The 24,257-nt window shown below is 40.2% G+C and overlaps 1 protein-coding gene across 2 annotated transcripts in view; it reads right to left on the reverse strand.

The window, feature by feature from the left end:
* Window positions 1–1,915: 1,915 nt before the first annotated feature.
* Cd96 (CD96 molecule) overlaps window positions 1,916–24,257 on the reverse strand; it is a 77,910-nt gene continuing 55,568 nt past the window's right edge. The window contains exons 9-15 of one of the 2 annotated variants that reach the window (XM_006975808.4): window positions 21,665–21,733; window positions 21,154–21,225; window positions 13,433–13,546; window positions 8,255–8,317; window positions 7,356–7,442; window positions 4,314–4,437; window positions 1,916–2,167 (exon numbers count right to left, since the gene is read on the reverse strand). In XM_006975808.4, coding sequence (XP_006975870.1) covers window positions 2,059–2,167; window positions 4,314–4,437; window positions 7,356–7,442; window positions 8,255–8,317; window positions 13,433–13,546; window positions 21,154–21,225; window positions 21,665–21,733 — 638 coding nt within the window. In that variant the 3' untranslated portion in view covers window positions 1,916–2,058. The remainder of the gene's footprint in view (window positions 2,168–4,313; window positions 4,438–7,355; window positions 7,443–8,254; window positions 8,318–13,432; window positions 13,547–21,153; window positions 21,226–21,664; window positions 21,734–24,257) is intronic. The other variant, XM_076548920.1, reaches the window with a different exon arrangement.

The following is a 24,257-nucleotide window of genomic DNA, read 5'->3' on the forward strand; positions in this document are numbered from 1 at the left end:
ATACTGGTTTAGACAAGCCAGTTGAAGTCAGTGTCGGAGGGATGCAGAGCTGTCCAACCTCTTGACATTGTGACATGACACTGTGATCTACAAGAGAGTTTGTTGGGTCACCTTCATAGCTTTCATGGATTGAATACAGCTCATGGGTCACAAGCTGATCATGCCTGGATGGGACAGGGCCACCATCAGAGCCAAGTATCCGACTGAGATTCGGATCTGTGAGCAGGGACTTGCTCTGGTTTGGTAGTTCTTACCTTTGATCATGTGAATTGACACAGAGAGCTGATGCAGAGAGAGGAAGATTTAATGGATTGGGTGTGTGATTAGTATTAGAAAATACAAACTCTGAAATTGTTTTCATGTGCGGTTAGGGATAAGCACATCGCCAATGAACAAAATGGTTCCTCTGGGGACTAAAGTCCACTCAGTATTTGCCATGATTGTGTTTGTAAACAACATCTGTTCTTCCTTCCTGGGGCAAGGAGTGTGGGAGAGTTTGAGGCGACAAGGGAGATCTGCAATGTATTCAGTTGCAAAGTGTTGCTGAACACAGTGTATGTCTGACTAAGGAGACTGTTTTCTTCTTCGTTTGTAAATTCTGCTTGAGGTGTTTCAGAAAAGGTTGGTAGGAGCAGGGTCAATTTTTTTACTTTTAATCCACTCTATCTGTTTTATGACTAGAAAAGCAGGTGGGTTGGATGAACAGGGAAGTTGCCAGTTGTACTTTCTGTGTTCTTATGTAAGCATCTCTCAGCAGTATGATGTGTGCATGCATGTGTGCACGTGGGCACACGTACAAGTCAGAACTGAGAATAAAACCACCCTAGGAACCAGTGAATTTCATTCATATCTAGAAGGCAGCTGGTTTGTTGGCTACTTAACTCCTTAATCTTTCTCCATTCTGGTGCACATGGCAGGAGCTTGGGCTAAACATGATGAAGAGAACGGGTTAGGGAGGATTGGAAATGTGGGTCTTGTACAGGGTGATGTATTTGCCTTCAGTGAAAATGAGTGACAGAATTTCAGGATGAAGACCTTTTGTGAACATTTGGAATTGCTGTGAGAATCTGGACATTTTTGTCTTAGGATTTCCTCAGGGATCGTGACAGAAGTCAGAGAGGATCACAATTTTGGCACCTAGTTTAGCATGATGGAAAACATCCAGAAGATTTTGTATGGGCATGTTTATGGTGCGACTGTAAAATGTTTCCCACAGGCTCATGTTTATACAATTGGTCCTCAGCTGTTGACCATGTCCAAAGGTCATGGAACCTTTTGAACATGGGATCTGGCTGGCAGATGTGAGGTAAGAGGAGAGGGGCAGAGGGGCTACAGGTTGGCTGTTTCCAGTCAGTATCATGTTACAAGCAGCTGCTACATGCCACCTTGCCTTCCCCTCAAGGATGGTCTGTATTCCTTAAACCATGAGCTGGCATAAGCCTCCCCTTTTTTGTGTGTGAAATTGCTTACTGTCAGGTATTCGAACACTAGCAAAAAATTTAACCAATACAGAGTGTATGCCAGAAATCACTCTCCTCTTCCAGAATATTCAGGTAAGAAATGGAAAGAGAGCACTTTAAAAAAATGACAGCAGCCTGATGTGGGCTTCTTACATAAGCAAGGGAGTCTCTAGAACTTGCACTGAGTGTAAACATAGCTTTATCCTCTAGCACAGTGGCTCTCAACCTTCCTAATGCTTGGACCCCTTAAAACAGTTCCTCACGTGGTGACCACCCCCCAACCACAAAATTATTTTCATTGTTACTTCATAACTGTCATTTTGCTACTGTTATGAATTGTAATGCCAACATTTTTTGGAGATAGAAGTTTGCCAAAGGGCTCATGACCTACAGGTTGAGAACCACTGCTCTCTTATTTACATCCTGAGTGTGCGCAGGAGAAGGAAGGCAAGGCATTGGGAAAACAACTCATTTATTTCCAGCAATCATTTGCGCTGCAGCAGAGGCTTGGCTGGTTGGTGATGATATTAATAGAGGACGGTATCTACCTCTCAACAGGACTCCAGGAATGCTCTGCTGTGTGGCAAAGCTCCGAAGCTCAGAGTGCCTCCATCTCATGACAAGGCAGATCATGTCCAGTGGGTTCTTGAATGCACCTGTACTTGATGGGAGGAGGTGGTGGCTTGAAAGGTGGGGGTCTTTCCATGCTGGGAAGAAAACAGTTCTCTTTCAGTGCTGAGAATATGAGGTGACATTAAAAAAAATTCATTCTATGTGTCTTTTACATCACGTATCTTGATCCCGATCATTTCCCCGCCCCTTTGCAATTAGAGATATTTTGATGAAGAAGAGATAACTCTATCTTCTTAGAATTTTTGTCAGCTTAACTCTGTAAATCATATTACCATTAATCAATACTGGTTTTACATGTGTGCTCGTGCACACACACACACACACACACACACACACACACACACATATATATTGTTAATGTATTTTTTAGTTTGCAGTGATTTTGATTCTGGCATTTATTTTGTACCTAAGAATTATTATAATCACTGTTTGACAGATAGAGTTGAGGCATAGAGGTTTTAAGGCACTTGCTTAAAAGAAGCAGACCAGCAATTGAAGTCTTGTAACGAGATCCCATAATCTCCATGGCAACTGCCTCCTAATGGAAGGAGCTTTCCTCTTACATGGGTAGAACATCCCTCCAGAGGCAGAAACATAAAATTCAAGGACCTTTTCAAATAGCAACTTCGCTAACTCTACCCTCAGCCTCTTTGCACACTCTCATGTACAAGGTGAGGCTTTGGTACAAGTGGGAAGCAAGCTGTTCCTGTACTCCTCCTGGGTTGGTTGGCAGGATAATGCATGCTTGAAGTTGTCTTTGGGCAAAGCTCTATTTCATTTTAGCACAATGTATCTCTGTCTTATGCACACACCAAACACCCAGGTTCATTAGGAGTTTGGTTGTGCCAATGCCCAAGATATTTTGATAGCAGGAAATGGAGATATATCTGTGAGAATTTTTGTGTCTACGCTCTGGCAGTCAATAGTATCTCAATTTAGAGAGAGAATGAGTGAAGAGAATGGGGAGGGCAAAGGGGGAGGGGGAGAGAAAGAGAATATTTTGTATGCTTTTATCTTCGTATAACAGATATTTAAGCAGAGAATAATTGAAAAACTCACTCCTTTTGTACTTCTATTTATATTAATATAAACACTCCTAATTTCAAAAGGTTTATTTCTGTTTACGTGCATGTCAGCTTTGAGTGCAGGTCCCCCAAAGACCAGAAGAGGCAACCAGAACAACCGTTACACGAGGCTGTGAGCTACGAGACACTGGTGCTGGGAACCGAACCTGGGTCCTCTGCAAGAACAGCAAGTGTTCTTAAGCATTGAGCCATCTTTCCAGCCTCGTAATCTGTAATCCTTATTACCTTGTTTGTGAATATTTAAAAATATATCAAAATGTGGATTTAAGTCTAAGAACCTTGTATTTTTTTTTTCAGAAAAATTATGAATTTCTTAAGGTTGTATACCAAGATACAATCTTTGGATAAAAAACAGAATATTGATTGTGTTTTTAATTAGCATGAAATTCATAGCTTTTCTGAGATGCATGTGGTAGGTAGGATGCCTGTTGGGCATACCTATTATGGTCTTCAGGGGTACTCCGGGAAGAGGATGCTGTGCAGTGATGATTGTTATATTAGATAGCAAACACATGGAGATCAGCACTGTGTATTGTGGGCTCTCCTGGAATCACAGCCTAGTCCAGGCTCATCCCCAATAACTGAATCAGAAAAGGGAAGTTTACCCTGGCACCCACTTCAAATTGCTGCGTTGAGAAGTTAGGAATATAAAGTGACTCTTTCCCTGCTCTTGTGATAAAACGGAACGGGTGGGGGAAGCCCACTCTATGGAGAGCAGCTGGAAAGTTATTAAAAATTACTTTTCTTACTCAATTTCACACTTGAGCATCTGGGCCCAGCTGATTCCAGTCAGGTCAAAAATGCATGAAAATGAAAAAATAATGAAGATTCAAAGAAGACAATCAGTTTTAGCGATTTGGCAAGGTGAGGCTTGATTCTTGTTTCATGCCTACTGACCTGTGCGCAGAATCTGCTGTTCCACCCAGTCAAGCCAGTGCAGAGAGAGAGACCAAGTCGGGATCTGTGTGTTGAGCCTTCACTGAATGATCTTGGGAAAACTGTATGTTTTCTCCGAGCTTTTAGAAGCTGGCTTGCTCATTAAATTATGAGAGGAATGAATGCCATGTAGTCTTTGTATCAAATAAATATTTTATGATAGAAAATGTAGATGTCATACATATCTTGATATACTCACATTTCTTTCTGGTACTGACACCATTTCCTTACTCCAAGCCCTAACAATACAGTGCAGAAGGACAGCAAAGCCGCTATAACCACAGGCCAGGACATCCCCTCTCTGGGCTTATTAATGCTGATACCTGAAAAGGGCAAAAGGGATGAACGTTAGTATCAAATGTTGGCCTTGGGAAAAATAAAGGGATTTGTATAGCTCAGTGTAGCCCAGTGGTACAGTACTTGCTCAGCATGCATGAGGTGCCATGTGTAATCCTCGATGTCACAAAACCTTAACTTCTCATGTGGAAGAGACATATTTTCCCCCAAAATTATGAGGTGTCCACTGACTATGACCATACATTCCTTTTTAAAGGTGATGACAACTTAATAATTAAGTATCCTATCAGCAATTTTCTATGACTACAAGAACATATATGTATATGCATGCATGCCATAAATATATACTATAAATATATATTCCCTATATTATAAATACATATTCCATATATTATAAATGAGTGCATACTTGGATACTAGTCTGTTCCAGGCCTCTGAGAACACACTTAGAGTGATTTTCATAGCAATGTATAGAGATACATCTCATTCTGTCCCATGCCTGGTTAATTCTTCAGTATTATAGTTAATTTAATCTGTTTATTAATGTTGGTCAAATTATTTCAAGCTTTTTTTCTTCTAACAATACTTGAAGAAAATTTCTTAGTCATACAGTTTGTGTTTTTGAGACAGGGCTTCATGTATTCTAGGTTGCCTGGAAGTCATTATGTATCTGAGAATAACCTTGAACTCCTGATCCTCCTGCCTCTACCTCCTGAGTGGAAGACTGTAGATTTATGCTTCCATGTCTAACTTTGAGGCTTTGAAGATTAAACCAGGGTTTATGGCATACTAGTTAAGTTTTCTAATAGCTAGGCTACGTTCTCGAACATATATATATATATATATATATATATATATATATATATATATATATATTTTTTTTTTTTTTCATTCATTCAGTGCCAGTGAATCAAATCCAGATCCCTGCACATGCTTAGGCAAACACTCTACCATACCTTAAGAAATTAATAATTTTTCTGAAAAAAAGTACAAGATTCTTGGACTCAAATCCACCTTTTGATATAGTTTTAGGCCTCCATTGAAGCATTCTCAAAAAAAGTAATGAGAATTGCAGATCATGGGGCTGGAAAGACAGTTCAGTGTTAAGAGCACTTGCTGCTCTTGCAGAGGACCCAGGTTCAGTTCCCAGCACCTGTCAGGTAACTCACAACCTCAAAACAGTAGCTCTCTAAGAGATCTGATGGCCTCTTCTGGGCCACTGAGTGCACCTACACTCATACTATAGCCATGTTTGATATTAGTTTACACAGATAATTTGAGCAAAATATTATCTAGGTTGATTTTTTTCTTGACTGTTTTAAATTGGTGATAAATTGCTTGTGGGTGGTGATAAGGTTTATGTTTCTTTTATTTCCTAGTTTTTATTATTGATTTTTATACAGTAAAGTTTCAAAGGGATTGGGAATTAAAGGCTTGACTTAAAATATTACTTTCACGAGGTTGGGACTACAGGTCAGTGCTAGAGTAATTACCTAGTGTGCATGAAGCCTTGATGTTTTTTTTTATTTTATTTTTTATTTTATCACTGAAAAAATTAGTACTGTAAATACTTTGTATATTTACATAGTTTTGACTACAGCTTCATGATAATTGCCATGAATATCATTATGATTAAATCTAAAGGCTTATCCTTTTCATATAATGCACATTTTTAATTTCCCTGATGACCCTGCCATCTCAACCTGTCATAGGAAACACTGAACATGTCTTTGAAGCTCATGTTGTTCTATTCATTATCACATGGTACATTGTCTCTACCAATGGCTAGAGAGTTCATACAGATAACAAGCATAGGTCTGAGCAGAGTTCTATTCATCAAGTCAAAATTTACTAGGCTACATCTGGAAAGCATATAAGAGCCAGCATTTTACAACCAACATTTTAGAAAATGAAAAAAGAAAAGGTTCAAAGCAAGTTTTGCGCTAAGGCAGATGAATCATCCTTTGAACACAGATTTTGTAGTGGAGATTCAACCTTTCCAATCATGCCTCTCTTGGAGCTAGGAAGCCTGTATCTTGAAGCTATTGGTTAGGACTTTGTCATCAGTTTTTTCCTCATGATACGTGTGGGGTGATGCTATAGTGATGTGCAATTGTATGGCCACCAATATGAAAGGTTATGTGGCCTGCTAGTCAACAGAGCATGCTCCTCAATGGTGAAATTATTTACTATTCCCATGACTTAATCACCATGATCTCTGTGCAGGTTCAAACTGCACTGAATCACTTGCTCTTTCAAGATGTAGAATGAGGGACTGCATCTCGCACTGACATAATTTTTATTAGTTGAGCTACAGGAATACTCTTTATTACAACAATCTTTCTTGACTCAAATAATGTTTTCATAAGCCTGCAATGTTTCTTCCACTTTTCAATTGACTAATTCTTATTTCATTTTATTCTTTCAGATCTTAATTTGAACTATAAGCTGAGGGGAAAGACACTGCAGCCACCTCGAGGAGAAGCAACTTGTAAAGACGCCAGTAAGCCTCCAGCCATGTGGCTAGGTATAGATTTATAGAAATGGGTTAATTTAAGATATAAGAACAGTTAGCAAGAAGCCTGCCACGGCCATACAGTTTGTAAGCAATATAAGTCTCTGTGTTTACTTGGTTGGGTCTGAGCGGCTGTGGGACTGGCGGGTGACAAAGATTTGTCCTGACTGTGGACCAGGCAGGAAAACTCAATAAGCACCTTAGAGCATTTCCTAGTCTCTAGTTAAAATCAGATCTTTCTTTTACATTCTGAGAACACTTTCTCAGAACTCTTGTCACAAGCCAGTTCCATCGTGTGATTATTTTGCATCTCCAGTGTCTTTAGGACACCAGTGTCACTGTATACCTGCCATGTGCCAGAGTGTCTGGAAAGGTGCTGAAAATAATTGCTGAGTAAAGAAAGTAAGAAATAAAAGACAATCAACTCACTGGTGATATGGCTGTGGTCATTTTTAGTCATCCCATTTGCACTTGTAGGGGCATCTGGAAATTCTTTGGTTGTGCTAGTGATGATATCTAGAGAGGTAAAGGCAACACCCGAGTTCATCTTGATGGCCATCTCAGTATGATCAAGTGACATAAACTCATAACTGAATGACTAGTATTACTGGGACAATTTCACCGTGAATGGGCTCAGCACAGCTATGCTAAGTCTGACTGGGATAAGGAGATTTTTCTACATTAAATTTAATTCTAAAGACCTAGGTACAGCAAGGCTGGAGTCCTGGGATCTGTCTAATGGCTACCAAATGAGTGGAATTTCCTGTTGGTTTAAGGAACAGAGTCTTCACACTTCTGAATAACAAAACAAGGATGGCTGAAGAACTCCCTGAAAAAAAAAATAAGTAGCTTTGCAAAATTCTACAGGCGAGGTCACAGAAAGATATGGTCCCAGCCATAATCTCACAGGCTAGTTAAGATTCAGCTAACCACAATACTGATTCTCCATGCTCTGATATAGTAGAAGATTGTCACAGATTCTTTTGCAACAAATAAACAAATCCATGTTGACCCATCATTCCATGTCCAGTGGAAAATTAAAAATGGAGAGGCATTTTCCATGGGTATAACTGGTCAAAATGTCATCATGTACATTTCATTTGAGGCAAACTATAAACCAACAAACAAAAAACAAAACCTAAGGCCCTGTCTCTGTCTTGTCTGAGTGAATGAAGGATTTTTATACCACTTATTGCCCTTTTCATCATGAGGATGCTCTTTAAAACACCTGCCTGCGACTGGTATTTCATCGTTCTTGTTTTCTGTCTGGACCCACACTTAAGCATACCATTGTCTTCTGTGTCACTCTGTCTTCCCCAGGTACTTACCATGAGGAGCCAAGCTTGCCTCTGAGGGGGCTGGAGTGTGCATTTCACTGGGTATCAATGAAACTGATAATGGAAGAAGATATGCACAGTCATATTTTTTTTTCTTCACCGTTAAGTGAATCTAACAACTGGGGAAAGGTACAGTAATGAATACTTAAAAATAATCTTATTCAGCAACCTAGCAGTGGACATTTGATTATCCAAAATACAGTGAGAGTTGAGGGGATGCCTATGGTTTTGATATCTCTAATTGGGGAAGTTTTGATGACAGTCTCTGCTGAGGTTTAAAGTTGCCTCCTCTAAAAGATGTTGACAATATGAGAGCATTTAGAGGCGAGTCTTTAAGAGGTCAGTACACTACATGAGCTTCTCCCCTCATGAATGGTCTCAAGACCCCATGAAAGAGGCTTCTTGTGGCATTCACTCCAGCCTTTCAACCTTGTACCATGTGAGGACCTAGCAATAAAGTCTTCATCACATGCCTGTATCTTCATCTTCCAGCCTCTAGAGCTATGAGAAAAGACATGCATTTTCTTTATAAAATATGTGGTCTTATTCTGCTGTAAGTATGAGAGTGGATTGACTTAGTCACTTGGAAACAGGAAGAAAGAATGGAAAAAATCTCCTGTAACAAGGAGAGAGGCTCTCAATCCTTTTATGTCCATCCCACAGAGACACAGAAAGATGGGAAGAGAATGAAAGCCCTCATGTGTTATGGTGGCCTTTGACCAAGTAAACATATCAGTAGGACTTTGAAGACCTTGCTGGAACATTTGAGAAGGAAGAAAGGCATTTATGTTTTTGGTTCCCTGGCATTTCCAGTCAACTGTGGACTCTGAACTGCATCAACAGTGAACTAACAGCCTTCCATGGCCACAGGCCTGGAGGCAAACTTTTTCCTTGAGTGGATGTTGGCAAATATGATTTTTGAAATAGATCTGTCAACTCAGTCTTCTTTATTGTTCTATCTCTGGAAAGAATGACCCATTGCATGGCACACACCTGACTCTGAACACAAGCATCAAGTAGAATGTAAAGGAAGATGACTACAAAGTTGTACACTTGCCATCAATAGAAACATTCTATACCTGTCCATTTAAAACACTGTAATGTTTCCAAGTTAAGGGCTTTAGAGTGTGCCAAGATGAATGGATGAAGCAAAAACATTTAGCCCCTGCTTTCTTGCCATCTCCTCTGCATGTCAACAGCAGCTGCAGTTGAAGAAGGGAGCATACAGAAGCTGCATCTACTGTCAGTGAAACTCTCCAACCTTGCCCTGTGACCTCGAATAATGCTTTTGTTCTAGACAGAAGGTCAAGATCTATGGATGATGGACTGATCATTTGCTTAAAGCTCATTTTTTTTTTGTTATAGCCATTGTTAGATAGTGATTCTATTGACAAAGAGCAATGACTAATCAATAATCAGTTGTGAACAGGTCAGGATTTGGGCACAATAAAGAAGGCAGCAGATTTTTCTGGATAAACTTTTTTTTTTTTTGTTTTGCTCAATGTTGTGTTGCCTTTAACATTTTAGTTTCACAGCCTGGCATCTTTTAGTATCCTTTCAGAGTATGCAGAGTTTGCAAGAAAGGATGGAATATAATAATTTATGCTAAGGTAAAAATAAATTGAACAAAGAAATCTGTGTTTAAAGCAAAAATGCTTTTCACTGCATTTTTATTATTAGTGAACCAATAAAGAAAATTCTATAATAATTATTAACCAGTGAACACTGATACGTTTTGTCCTAAATGTGGGAGAGTGTTTATTTCTTGCCAGTGCTGATTTTTTTAAGTTAAAATACAACTCAAGGAGCATCAACACAATCCACACAAGTTATATAAATAGCAATTCTTAAAATTATGCAAATCGATGATTCAATAAAATTTTTTTTATACAACTGTAATATTTCTTAGAATAAAACATTATATAATAAAATTACAATAGAAAACCCTCCTTGGCAAAGGAGAGAGTTATTTTTACACAGTTTATTTTCTTTGTTCTCATTATGTGGCTCCGGACCTCTCTGGATGAAGCAGGCTGGCCTCACCTTTGTGGTGATCCCATTACCTCTCTGTTACTCTCTCTCAAGTGCTGTTAATATGGGCACGTGCCGCCACATCTGGCTTGTTTTCTTTTTGGTTTAAGAACTTTTGTTTTACATGTGTTAAGAAGTTAGTGGTCCAGGATAGGCTCCAAAACTGGACAGAGAAACCCTGTCTCGAAAAACTGAAAAAAGTTAGTGGTACTGAGAGAGGTGAAGAAAGAGAAGCTTCCATTTGATTTGACATGTCTTAAAAAACTTAAATTGGATAAAGGAGGAATTTCGATACCAAAGATATGTTACAAAAGTCTTTCAGAAAGATAAAGAGATGAGTCTCTTTTTCCTTTGCTCATTTCTGTATGTATTTGTTGTGTGGGGGTGGGGTGGGGGGGTGGGGGTACATGTTCATGTGGATGCATGTTTCAATGAGCATGCATACATACAGAGATTTGGGATTAATTTGGAAGTCATCCTAAGTGACTCTTTCATCTTATTCACTGAGGCACAGTCACTCAATGTGGCTGATCTAGATAGCCAGCTTGTTGGGGTGGGGGACAATTGTCTCTTCCTCCCTGAGCTGGAACTACAGGCAGGCTGCCACACCCACTAGTATTTACATGGGATCTATGAGTTTGAACAGAGGTGCTCATACTTGCATGATAAACACTTAACAACTGAGTCCTTTCTCCAGCCCCTATAAATGGTTTTTATATTGATTGCTCCCAGAGAGAGTAGTCTTCCTGAAGCGTGTTTGTGTATAGATTTCTCTGTAAGATAGGATTGGCCACCTTCAATCACTCATCATTCATTAAACCAGCCGTTTTCTGAAAGCTCACTCGATCTCATCATTTAAATACCCCATTCTTAGCTATCCCACCTTCCATTCTTCAGTCTCCTGGGGAATGTCCAAGCAAAATTATGCTGAGTTTGATTGAAATGGTCTGTGTTGAGGCCTCATCGTGTTTGTTCAATACGTGAGTTAATATTCCTTTAAATCTTTCGAGCATTTTGTTTTCATCAAAATCCATAATGAACATGGCTTTGACATGGGAATAGCAAACAGCAGGGTAACCAATAGCATTCATTCTCTTGTACAAAAACAGTATCAGCCACAACTGTGAACCCAAGGGAGACTGTGTTGTAGAATCTCAAGTACATTTGGAAATCCTTTCCTGAGTGGATCCTGCTAAAGTTTGCCCGGCTGGAAAGGGTGCTTCTCATCTATGGTAAGGGCTTCATAGATTTCAGTGCATCCTACTTCTTTACTAGGTACAATAACTTGGGCTGTTCACTTAAGTACGGTTGACGGTGGTCTAGGAAAGCACGGCATATTAGCAACTGTTTCCAGCTGTAGTTAAACTACTTAGAATTACATCAAAGTAATTATTATCCAAAATTTTGCAGTTCTTTTAAAAATATTTTTGTGTTTCTTTAAATTTTTTTTTCAAATTATTTTTTTTCAAATTGGCATGTAAGCATTTTCATACATATGTGTCATACTTTGTTCTGATGTCTGCAGTCCTTTTGATGAAACCACACGTAATTTCTGTTATTCTCATAGGTTTGTTGATGTCAACTGAGTATTTGGGAGAATTTTTGCATATTTTTTTATACATATAGAAGACTTTCCCTATTTTTATTGTTGAGACAAGGTCTCATGAATCCCATGTTAGCCTTGAACTTGCTATGTAGTTTAGGATGCCCTTGAACTCCTGATCTTCCTGTTGGCACCTTCCAAGTGCTAGGATTGTAGGCGTGTATCCCACTATGCTTGGCTTAGGAAGTAGACTTTCTATGAACTGTTTCTTGTGTTGAGTCTTCCCTAAGAGAGTATTCTTCAGTCCCTGATTTTTTGCCTCAGAACAGTGGCAGAGGTGGAAAAGAACATTCATAGAGCAGATACAAGGATTTGGGAGGTCTGTCCTCTGCTCTGCCTTTCCCATCAAGAAGAACATGTCTGGATAGGGCATCACTTCTGTCTCCAGAATGTACACAGTGGTGCTTACTATTGTGTCCAGTCTCGTCATGACCAGCTGCTCCACAGATGAGACCCTCACAAGGTTCTCAACCATAAAAATGAGATGGTACACACATTCTTTGCGGCCAGGGGAAATGACACTCTAATAAAACGTCAAATTTTAAAACAGAGAAGTGAAATTTTCATTTGAGGCTGACTTCAGCGGAAGCCGTGGGGGGAAGGTAAGCGAAGGTGCTTTAGCGGCGAGGGAGTAGAGTGAGATGTGAGCTGAGAGTAAGACTTTAGAAGTGGAGGACAGAAATACTGAGTTTAGAAAGCCGAACCACCAGGGGACCAAGGGACTGCTGGGGTCACTGCACAGCTCGCTGAGGTTCTGGCACGGCATGATCCTGCCCCCACCGTCTCTCAGTTCCTCACTGTCAGCCTCTCCCCTCTTCATTTCTGCTCTCCCCCTCACCACATGGCGCAGGGGAGTCTCGATCTCCTGATCCTCCCGTCTAATCTTCCCGAGTGCTGGGACTACACATGTGCCGTAGCTCCAGCCTCCTCGTCTCCCTCTGCCTAAGGAACATAGAAAGACTGCTGTGTGACCATTAAGTTTTGCAAACACCAAAAATCTGAAAAATTCTAGCCAGGACTAGGGGCAGATTTAAAAAAATAAATACATAAATTGTAAACTGAAGAAAGGGACGTAGCATTTGAAAGGCCATAGCTGATTTATGGTCCAAAAACACAACAGCCTCCCAGTTGGCTGGTGAAGATGGTAGAGGGACGGGTTATAGTGCTGGGCACAGCTTCGAAGCCAGCTGGCCAAGCAGGTACTGCCCGGCTAGAAGCTGGTGGTTGTGTGAGGGGGCATCGGCGTTTCTGGAAATTTCTACAGAAATGAGTTAAAGCACCCCGATTTTCTTCAAAAGCTGATGAACACCCATCCCTCTCGAGGCTCCTATCACTTCTGAGCTCCAGCAGCTGTCCCCCCTCCCCCACATACACACATTCTGAACGAGACGTGTTATCCCAAGTGAGGCCAGGCTGCCCTGGATCATCTCAAGGTATTAGGTGGGATCCTTCTGCCTTCTGACAAGAAATAGCAGAAGGCAGTCCCTGCTGCCTTCAATGTTGTGCTTTGGAAGCCTGTGACAAAGTTTGTTTACCTGGGGCATCTGCCTCCGGAGGTCCTGTGGAAGTACTAGGTAGTGGCAGCCATTCTGGAGGAGAATTGGAAGGAGACCAAGATCCACTGTCGGAAGGTGAAGCAGCTCTTGAGGCTAGAGACGCAGGCAGAAATGAACATGGAGAAGAAAATCAGCAAGTTCATAGAGGTCCACAAGACCAACGGACTCCTGGCGTGAAACCAATAAAGACTGTGTCTCAAAAGGAAACAAACAAACAAAAGACCTCCAAAACAATACCATCTCCTTTTAAAGTCAGTAATGGTAATAATGAGCCCGGGATGTGAAAATGTGATGTACTGAGGTGAGTCGGAGGCTTCAGGCCCCTGGAAACCTAAAGCGCTTTTTTGCTTGTTTACCTCAGGCTGGCTGGTTTCATTGAAGCTTCAGGCTTCATTGGAGCAGGTGAATAGCAAGGGAAATCAGGAAGAAAGTTATTAAGATTCAATTTTCCACTCCATAGCCTGATGACCCAAGCACTGGGGTAAAAATGTCTTCCAAGATGTCATTAACATCACCCACTGGGGTATGAAGGTGGCCTGGCAGAGTATTCCCATTTCATAGGTGCTTGAAGTAAAATACGCATTTTGTCTTCAGATCCCGGGAAATTTGGAAGCTGAAGTAGGATTAGATTCCAATGTCTTCTAATTGCAGCCTCGATCTCATTAAGTTAGTAAACAAATGACAGAAAAAGACCACATTCAAACATATTCTTATAAATGCAGATAAATGCAAGGCAATAAAACTGGCAGAGGTATTTAAATATGTATGAGGCCCATAACGTGAATCTCCCAAGACCATGTTCACAAGCAGCAGAGGACCCAGAAACACAGAAATCCATCCATTAGCATTCTTTTTTTGCCTGTAAGTACTTCATAAATCTATTAAAATAAGCATATTGAAAGAAGAAAAAAAATCCTATTACCAACGTCTGTCCTGAATCTTGCCAAATGCATCATCCAATATTGCATGTCACACTACAGCCCAATTCAACTGGCAGCAATGTGTTTCAAAACAGTTGGGGAGTGAGCATTCAATTTCAGCTTGTTAGATTGTAATGGATTTCTGTGAATGATTATAAATAGAGCAACCCACAGCTTTCTTCTTTTAAACTTATGGAGAGAAAATGATCACATCTTATTCACGCAATATTGAGGATGCAAGTCTTTACTGCCAGTGAAACGTTCTTTGTCTGATGGATGTCCAAGTCCCTTCCCAGACCTTATTGTTTCTGAGGCCATTTTAGGATAAGAATACTCATGAGATGTCTTTGGACAAATGAAGTTTTCAAATGGTAAAGAACAGAAAATGTGAAAGATCATAAGGGTTCATTTCATTATGAACTGTATCAAAACTACTAAGAACACAGTATATAAACTATAAAGCAAGACTAAGCAGCATGTTTCCTAGTTCCTGAGCTAGAAACTGCATTGGATAACTGGTTGGTTGGAGCTTCTGGCTTGCCTCTGCAGAAGCTGGAAAACGCCGACTTCACTACTTCCCCCAACTCTGCCCACACTAAAAAAACTCTGAAGAAAGGAATGGCATCCAAAGCCCAGTTCCACATTTCTGGCAGCCAGTCCTACCCACCTTCCTGATGTGACTAGCCTACCTAAGCGGGCTTAGCCTTTGGTCATACTTGGGGGCAGTCCCAGATCCTGGCTGGCACATCATCACCCCTCACCTAAGATCTATAAAACCTCCCCGCTTCAGCTCTGGGTTTCAACTTCTCTGACCTCGTTCTCTGAGACCAGTGAATCCATCCGGGAATTGCTTTTTTCTAACAGGTATGTTGCTATACTTGTAATTTGGCTTGATCCGACTTACTGCGTCAGTGGAGAAAATTATTATCTGGATAAAAACATATCAATAGCCTTCATGCCCTGTTTCATGCTGATGTACAGGAAGGCAAGAATTTTCCATTCTTTTCCCTTCCTCCTCTCGTCCTCTTCTGTCTGTGTCCCTATCCCCAGCACAGCATACTATGTAACAAAGTAAATAGATATGACTACAGGCTGAGAGTGTAGCTTATTTTGGTAGAGTGATTGCTTAACATACATGAAGCCCTGGGTTTGATCCCCAGCACCAACACAGACAGACCTAGGTATGGTGGCATGTGTCTGTAATCCCAGAACCCAGGAAGTGGAGACAGGAGGATCTGAAGTTCAATTCTAGTCATCCTCAGCTACATAGTGAGTTGGAGGCCAGCCTGGGCTACATGAAACACTGCCTCGAAAATAAATTTCAAACTTCCAATTAAGTAAATCATTTCATTTTACTGTGTGTCTGCCTGTGTCATCTTCTTGATCTGCATGCAATTATCTTTTCACTCATTCACTCTCTGATGAGCACAGACTGGGTGTCTGCCATTGTTGTAGATGGTGGGATACACAGGACAGGGAGAAATAGGTCAAGTTTTAGGTTCATGTTCTTTCGTACCCTACATTCTAGTATAATAAAAAAAAAACACAAACAATGAAAAAGATCACACATAAAAAGTATTATGGTGGGAATTAAAATATGACTTTACACGCACAATATAAATTTATCTTGGAATTGTCTTCTCCAATGACATCCTCAATAAACTTTTACCTCTAATGCTACAATTTTTATCCTATAACCAACAAGTGTTCCTTCACTTGTCAGAATGTCTGTCTTTCACTGGTGTTTCACTGACTTGTCCAGGCTTTACTTTAGGGACAGGTACAGTAAACATAAAGGGTTTATGTCACTTGCTTACAGGACAGTCTAAAGAATAAAGGATGATAAAGACACTAAGGTAGGTGGAGAATTTTAGCAGTGTATTACAAACAGCTCTCTTTTGTATTACACCATATAAGTGTGGACTTTCTTCCTATGGGTCACTAATGTTTTCTTGTTAATTTTATAACAACTTGGTAAACCCTTTGTAACTTGTGTCTTTGTATATATAAGACACATTGAGTATTTTAGTACATTTGGATGGCTTCATAATACTTCATCCTGTTCAATATCCTCCTATAATTGGTTATTATCTTCTGTGGTGATAATTTATCTGTGTCCCCATATAAAATTTATCTGAGGATCAGAGGATAAAAGTCAGCTACTATTAGTAAAAACAGAAGTCAAGCAATGCTAGCACATACCCTTAATCCATCTGGGTCTCTGTATGTTCAAGGCCATACTAGGGAACAGAGCCCAATGTAGTGATACACACCTTTAATCCCAGTACCAACCATAGAGACCTGGAGGTCTGTATAGACAGGCAGTGACAAGGAACTGAGGTAGCTGGGCTAAGAGCCAATGAGAGAGCAGAACAGCAAGGCAATAAAAGGCTGGGTAGACAGGAAGTCGTGGCACTTTGGAAGCTGCGGCTTGGAGGTTAGCTGGTGGCTGTTCCGATTCCTCTGATCTCTGTTAGATTTTCACCCCTGTTTCTGGCTCCTTTTTTTTTTTATTTAATAAGACCACTTAGAAATTAATCTTCAATCTTCTCTTAATATTGTATCACTTTTACCTATTCACATAGATTTTGGGTTGTTTTAAATCACAGCATACTTGTTCTGTCTCTTATTATTTCTAACAATACTGTTCTGAATGCTGTAATTTACATAGCCAATAATTTTATCACATGTCATAACTAATTCATGTATTAGATTTTACTCTTTATAATTAATTAATTTTTGATATACAATCTTATTCTATAGCTCATATGGACTTGGAACTCACCTTGTAAACCATGCTGGCATCAAACTCATGGCTAGTGTTAAGTCTCTACAGTGCTGGAATTTTATAGGTATATACCACCACATCTGGCCACACATTTTATTTTTAGAAATTAAAAATATATGTTGTCTCCTGGCATTTTTTTTTGGACTGAACACGGAGTGATTAAGATTTATCTATGCTACTACACATGGCTACTCTCCACTCATCTTTTGTCCCTCTATAGTATTTTATTTGAGCATACAGCAATTTATCTGTTCTATTGGCCATGGTCATTTAGATTATTCTTAAGTTTTGCTATATAAATGGAGCTTTCTGCCGATATTTGTGCTCACTGCTCCTGTACACAGTAAATTGTGGGAGAGGGCTATAACTAGGAGTAATATTGTTGGGTGGGGTTGGCCCCTGTTCAGCTTTCAAACATCCTGCCTGAGCTGCGGGAAGTGAGTGTAACAACGTGTGCGCACACAAACAACGTGTGGAAGTTATAATTACAATACAACACTTGGCAAAGCTAATATAGAAAAGGTGACTTTTATTTCAGTCCTTATTCACCTTTCTTGCCGCCTAGAGAGGCAGAACAACCTTTTAGATGTTTCTAAGCAGGCATGTTTCATAGTTTGAAATGAGGAGCTGTCTCCATTTTCCATTGGCTTTTGTGGTTGAGTCGTGAGCATTCCTTACATGCTTTTTCTGCTGTCATGTGTTTCGTTGTTTTGATCTGTAAGCGTTCTTTACACACTCTCTTTTCTTTCTCTCTGTGTGTATTTGTGTGGTACATGCATGTGGATGCACATGTGTGCATGCAGGTGCGTACACTCGTATCCATGTGTGCAGAAGCCAAAGAAACGTAAGCAATAAATCGTTATGGTGAATTTTCAGTATGAAATGTGCTTAGCTGATTAAAGACTCGCAGATAAGCAGAAAGCATGAGACTTCTTTCCTGCCCTAGCTGGGACTGACACAGACTAGTCTCAGCATTCTGAGAGCTGGAAGGCTGCAGACAGTCTGCTTTGTGACTGCAGGGCATCCTTAATCAGAAAAGGGTGCAGTCTGAAGCCCCAGGATGTTTATCAGATAAGACTTTGCATCCTGAACCAATAGGGTGCTCAAAGAGTGTGAAGATTGTATTTCACTAGAGTACCAGCCTGTGGGGAAAAGGACAGCAATTTCTTGGGATCAGGGACTTTAAAATTACTGTCTGTCTCATGCCAAATCATCATGCCAGCCATTTTTGTCTTTTCCCTGTGCTGATGTCCTTTCTGCTGAACCAGATACTAAAAGCTGTTTTACTTTTGCTAGTCTCTTGAGTTTGTATTTACAGAGAGAGGGCCTTGTTTCTCACAGAAGGATGTCATCTAGGTGGCCTGCTCTATCATGCTGTCCCTCATGCCCTTGAGACACAGTTCCTCACCGAACCTGGAGCCGGCCAGCTGACAAGCCTCAGCAATCTTCTTGTCTCTAAGCTCCCCTTCCCTCCCACAGCACAGGGCTGACAGGCATGCATCGTTATGCTGGCTCTTGCTGGGAGGTGAGGAATCTGAACTCACGTCCTCATGTTTCTACACATAGTGAACATCTGTTCCCACTGGGCCATCCCCCAGCCCCTTCATACACAGATGTAAAGATGTTGAGTCCTTTCAGTTGTGAAATAATGTGATCAATATCTTCTCCCACAGTAGAACTTCCTTTAAATTTTTTAAAAATTGTCTTCTCATGAACCATATGTCTTAATTCCATGTAAATTACCCGTTTAGAGCCAGGACAAAAATCATACTTTGATTACATATTTTAATGTTTGTGTTTTGACATCAAGATGCTTATTCTAACTGTAAAGAAGTTCACTAAATTGCACAGACTTTGATCTGGTTTGTTTTAGTGTGTGAGGTTTTTGTTTATTTTCAAGTTTTTTTTTTAACATAATAAAGTTTATAAAATCAAAATAGGTCCTAAGCTGTATGCAATTTGCTTCTGTATAATGCACAGTGTAAGAATTTGAATGCTTTTCTTAAAAATAATCAATAATTCAGATAAGTTTGCCGAGAAGTTCCTTCCTTTTCAGCACCACCCAACATGCTACCTCTGGCCTCTGTCTACACTCCACTTATGGGTGCCTGTTCTTCAATGGCCCCCTTCTGAGCACTGTCTTTATACCCCTTGTTTTGGGACACTGAGTTTAAACACAGGTATCATTTATTAGTATATTTAATAAAAGAAATATGTTAAATTATGGAGGATATTCCATTAGCTAATGATGGAAGTATGTGATGAATTAAAGCTGATGATTAATCTACCTTTGGGCCCGAGGTCCACTGAGGAGATAAAAGCAATAAATAATCTTACAAAGACCTGCCCTGTATGAGTTCTTTTTCCTCTCTCGTTTCCTGAGCACAGACTTCCAGTGGCACAATGACAGCCAGCGAGGACATGATCTTTAAGGTTTTAGACGCATAGCTTAAATGCTTTGCAATGCATGTGCTCTCTGTGCCCGAGAGCCCAGTGGTTACGTTCCGTTTTGCACCCGAGGCCAGCAATGTCCTCCCTTCTGTTCCCTCTGCTTTCCATGTCACCTCCCCTGGGCAGCTCTTGTGCAACAATTCGTCTTCTGCCACTAAGAGGCAGTATTTGTCCCCCTCAGGCTGTTAATGTCTCCTAAGGTGGTCCTGGCAGTGGGCATGGTTCCAAGTTATAGTGGTGTGGTGCCTTGACATTGCCTTCAACTCACTATTTAAAACAAATATAATATTTAAATTTATTCTTTGAGAATTTTATGCATGTATACAGCATACTTTGTTTGTAGTCTCTCCCTACTTTCCTCCTCCATCTCCTTCTGGACTCTCCTCATATTCGTTCTCTCTCTCTCTCACATCTATCTTTGTCTCTCCTTTCCTTCTTTCTTTCTTTCTTTCTTTCTTTCTTTCTTTCTTTCTTTCTTTCTTTCTTTCTTTCTTTCTTTCTTTCTTTCTTTCTTCCTTCCTTCCTTCCTTCCTTCTTTCCTTCCTTTCTTTCTTTCCTTCTTTCTTTCTTTCTTTTCTTCCTCCCTCCCTCCCTCACTCCTTCCTTCCTTCCTTCCTTCCTTTCTTTCTTTCTTTCTTTCTTTCTTTCTTTCTTTCTTTCTTTCTTTCTTTCTTTCTTTCTTTCTTTCTCTCTCTCTCTCTCTCTCTCTCTCTCTCTCTCTCTCTTTCTTCCTTCCTTTCTTTCTTTTCCCTCTCTCTTTCTTGGTAACTCACTGAGTCTAATTAGTGCTGTCCATATATGCATGTGTGTGGGATCATCCACTGGAACGTGGTCAGCCTATCAGGGACCACACCCTTAGAGAAAACCAAGTCTGTCTCTCCTCGCAGCCATTAACTGTCAGTAGCTCCTCAGCCAGGTCTGGGAGTTCACTCTCTTTTATTTTTATTACGGATACACACATCCTGGCTAGTTTGCACTTTCTGCACATGAATTCAGAACTTTCCCTGACATCTTCACTGGTGTTTGGTTCTATTTATCACCTTCCCTCTTCCTCCTTCCCTTCTGCCTCCCCTTCCTTCCAGAAGGCAGTATATCCTCAAGAACTACCTATGTAGCAGATGACCTTGAACTAGCTGGGTAGCTAGTTCTGGAACTCATGATCCTTCTTCTTCTACTCTCCAAATGCTGGGATTACAGGTGTATACCATGACATCTATTTTAGACTCCTCACTTTCAAGACAGTTTCCCAGGTACCATAGCAGCCCCTTCTTCCTGCCCTTGACTCTTCCCATATCTGTGTATTGAGTTTTCTTCCTTGTATTATTAGTTACCGTGTACCTGTCTTGCCTCACAGTAAATTTGGAACTTCGATCTTGTCCATGTATGTATTCTAATCACCTGCAACAGTGCTTTAAACATGGTAGATGCTTTATAAGTTTTCACGACTATGACTACGAACACAGAACATGGTGGCTGCTCAACACATGTGCCATCTGGATGAATGAATGCCAGACGCAGAGGGACCCATGGTTATACTCAACAGTTTTTGGCATCTGTCCCGCTGGACGTCTGGGAATAGTTGGAGCCTTTAGTAGTCATGCTGGAATTGCTGGCTGAAAGATAAAATTATTTTCAGAATCCAACATTTTTCTTATAAAACTGTAACTTAATTTTGCTTTGTTTTTAAATTTGTGTGACTTTGGGGACATGTGAAATGTCCTTCCTACTCAGATACTAGCTGTTCTAAGGTTGACACTCTGTGTTTCACGTTTAATGCCAACTTGTTGCTGGTGTGTTTCCTTTTTCTCTCCTTGTAACTGGGTTATTTTAATATTATCTTAAAGTCCCTTGACAAGGTATATTGTAACGCATGCTATCAATGTTTACTGTTAAGACTATAGTGATCATCATATCCATATATGGTCACTATGGGGTAACTCAGAATCAACTGGAAAACACAGCCTTTTCCCAAACCTCAAGGTTTTAGATAGAACAATAAGATGTATGAGTTGCTGAATGTAAAGCACAGGAAGAAAGTCCTGCTGTACTCACCTTGAGGAGTTGTATCTGATGTTGACACATCCCCATCTGCAATGGTCATTGAAGACATAGCTGGATATCCTATATTTAAAACAAAATTTCCAAATTGCTGTAAGTATTTATAGTCACATGTTTAATGATGACCCTAAACAATAGAGTCCTTGGGAGGAATCTAAGTAGACACATAATCTAATGATTTAATTTTAAATATGAAAAAAACTGAACAGAGGAGTATATGCTTATGGTTGCACAATAAATATTCATATCATTCATTTGCTGCTAACACAGTTCTCCTAAATTCAAATCTATTATATTCACTCTCTGAAACATATATTGATTCAATATCTACTTTGTACCAAACACCATCCTAGGTGCTAGCATTGTAGTAATAAGTGAAATCAAGGTTTCTGTGTTCATGAAATTTACCTTCCAGGTAATTTTCATAAGGATAAAATATTTTCACATGCTAACTATTGTTTCCTATTTATTTTGATTCTTAGCTTACAATGAATTTTCCTAAGAGTATATTTCCATATATTATGGTTTCATATTTATTTCCATTCTTAGCTCACAAAGCCATCTCCATGTTTACAACACATCCTCTCTCTTCCTTTTGGTCTCCCCTGCCACAAAAGAAAATGTGTTTCCCATTCACTTCAAATGTGAATGCTTCTTTAGGGAGGAGGCAAGGCCGATGAAGGAAGAAGAATATCCAGCCACACTCTGCTGAAACCATGTCTGCATCTCCTTGAAAGACACATCTTTAATATATTTTTGTTGTGCGTATTTCTCCTTTGTTCCCAAAGGTGCCTTATGGAAATATGCGGCAAAAGAAATAAAACAGTGAATAAAAAGAAAAAATAATGACAGAGGAAACACAAAAAGGTGAGTTCTGTTGAAACCAGAACAGGGATAAGACATAATATGCATGACTGGTATTTTGTTCCCTTAGCAGATGGAGTCCCACATTTGCTGAATTTTCTAGGGCAAATGTTAGAAAAGAAACAATGTATAGTATTTGATTGATGTGTAGTAAAAGAAAAAGTAAGTCAGATTTGGAGAGTTATTCTTTTTATCATAATTGAGAAAAAGATTTTCCAAGTTCTTGTATGATGAACGCTATGGAAGTTGTACAATGTCCTCAACGACATCCTTGCAGCATGATAGAAGTGTGTTGTGTTTCTTCATGCTGCTGTGGGAGGAGAACTGTGTCCCAGCTTCCTGAGTGCCTCAATTTTAGAAAAAGTCTTTTAACCACTGAGCCATCTCTCCAGCCCTGGAAAAATTCTTAACTGGAGAACATAGGTAATGAAATTTTTGAAAAAAGAGTGTATGCTAAATTAATAAACTGGTGCATAGTTTACAAGTGGTTCATATACAGAGATGTCCACAGCAAACGTTTCTGCAATACAGCCTGATAGTGAAGTTGAAAGAGATGTGATGTCATGTATCACTACATATAAACTGTTACCTACAGGGGGAGCTCTTAGGAGATGCTTTATGCTACTTGGAAATTTGAATAGGCAGCAACATCAGAAAGGGAAGACCTGGGGTGGGAAGGACCTCAGGTCAGTCATGTGTACTGACTTGTGCTAATGTTTCTGAACTCATTCAGAACTCAACATCCATTCACAGGCAAAACTATGGTATTTGTTAAGGGCTTAGAACACATGAGCCCTAGGAAACAAAGAATCCCCAAAACCTGGCCTCTATCTCCAGGGAACATAACGTGGTTTCGGGTTTATTGGCCTTCTGCTGGCTTTCTGTTGTTGTGCTTGGTCTGTCCAACTTTGCATAGGTCATTGAAAGAATGAATCGTTTACTAGGGACCCTTATTAATCACAGAGAAGTAGAGTTGAATCCATTTGGGAAAATAACTGGTTTCTATCCAATCTCCTTCCTGCTGGTTTATACCATGGCTCAGGATTGAGGTCCGCTCACATGCTAGGACCACATCTTAACAGTTATAGTCAACCCCCTGCAGGCGCTCTTTGTTCAGCAAATATTTGAAATCTTGTCTCCCTTAGGCGCTAAACTTGAAATTTGGAATATTACTCCTCTACAGCCTTCATTCATGGAGGAGACCTGAATAATTAGAAGAGACATGGAGGAGATAGATAATTAAACAAGGAACCCAGACATGACAACATATAGACCAGGCATGTCATGGGAGAACTGGACCAGGGAAGGACAGGTAGAAACTTCCCCACACTCTGTGGCTTAGTAAGCTTATAACACCTGCCTACCCCAGGGTTGAATCTTTACTACTCCTCAGGAGTGCTTGGTTTTTCCTCTGTGTGGTTCTGATCTGATTGTGAGACAGTTGAAAGGCACATCCCCAGTGTCCACAAGGACAGGAGAGCAGGGACCAAACGCAGGCTACTGGTGTCCACATTGTTTCTTTCTCAAGGCTTTGAGTATGAGATGGAGACTGTATCACTGTAAGAGCTGGTGTTGGGTAACAGGACCGCTGCATTCGTGAACTCAGAGCAACTGTGGCTGGCGGCACAAGATCACGGCAGCCAGCACCTGCACACGGAGGTGCAGGGCCTGTAAGCCTTCACCTCTAGCTGAGGTTGACCATGGATGGCTTATTGAGAATGGA

This window comes from Peromyscus maniculatus, chromosome 12, assembly GCF_049852395.1.
Source record: "Peromyscus maniculatus bairdii isolate BWxNUB_F1_BW_parent chromosome 12, HU_Pman_BW_mat_3.1, whole genome shotgun sequence".
NCBI lineage: Eukaryota > Metazoa > Chordata > Mammalia > Rodentia > Cricetidae > Peromyscus > Peromyscus maniculatus.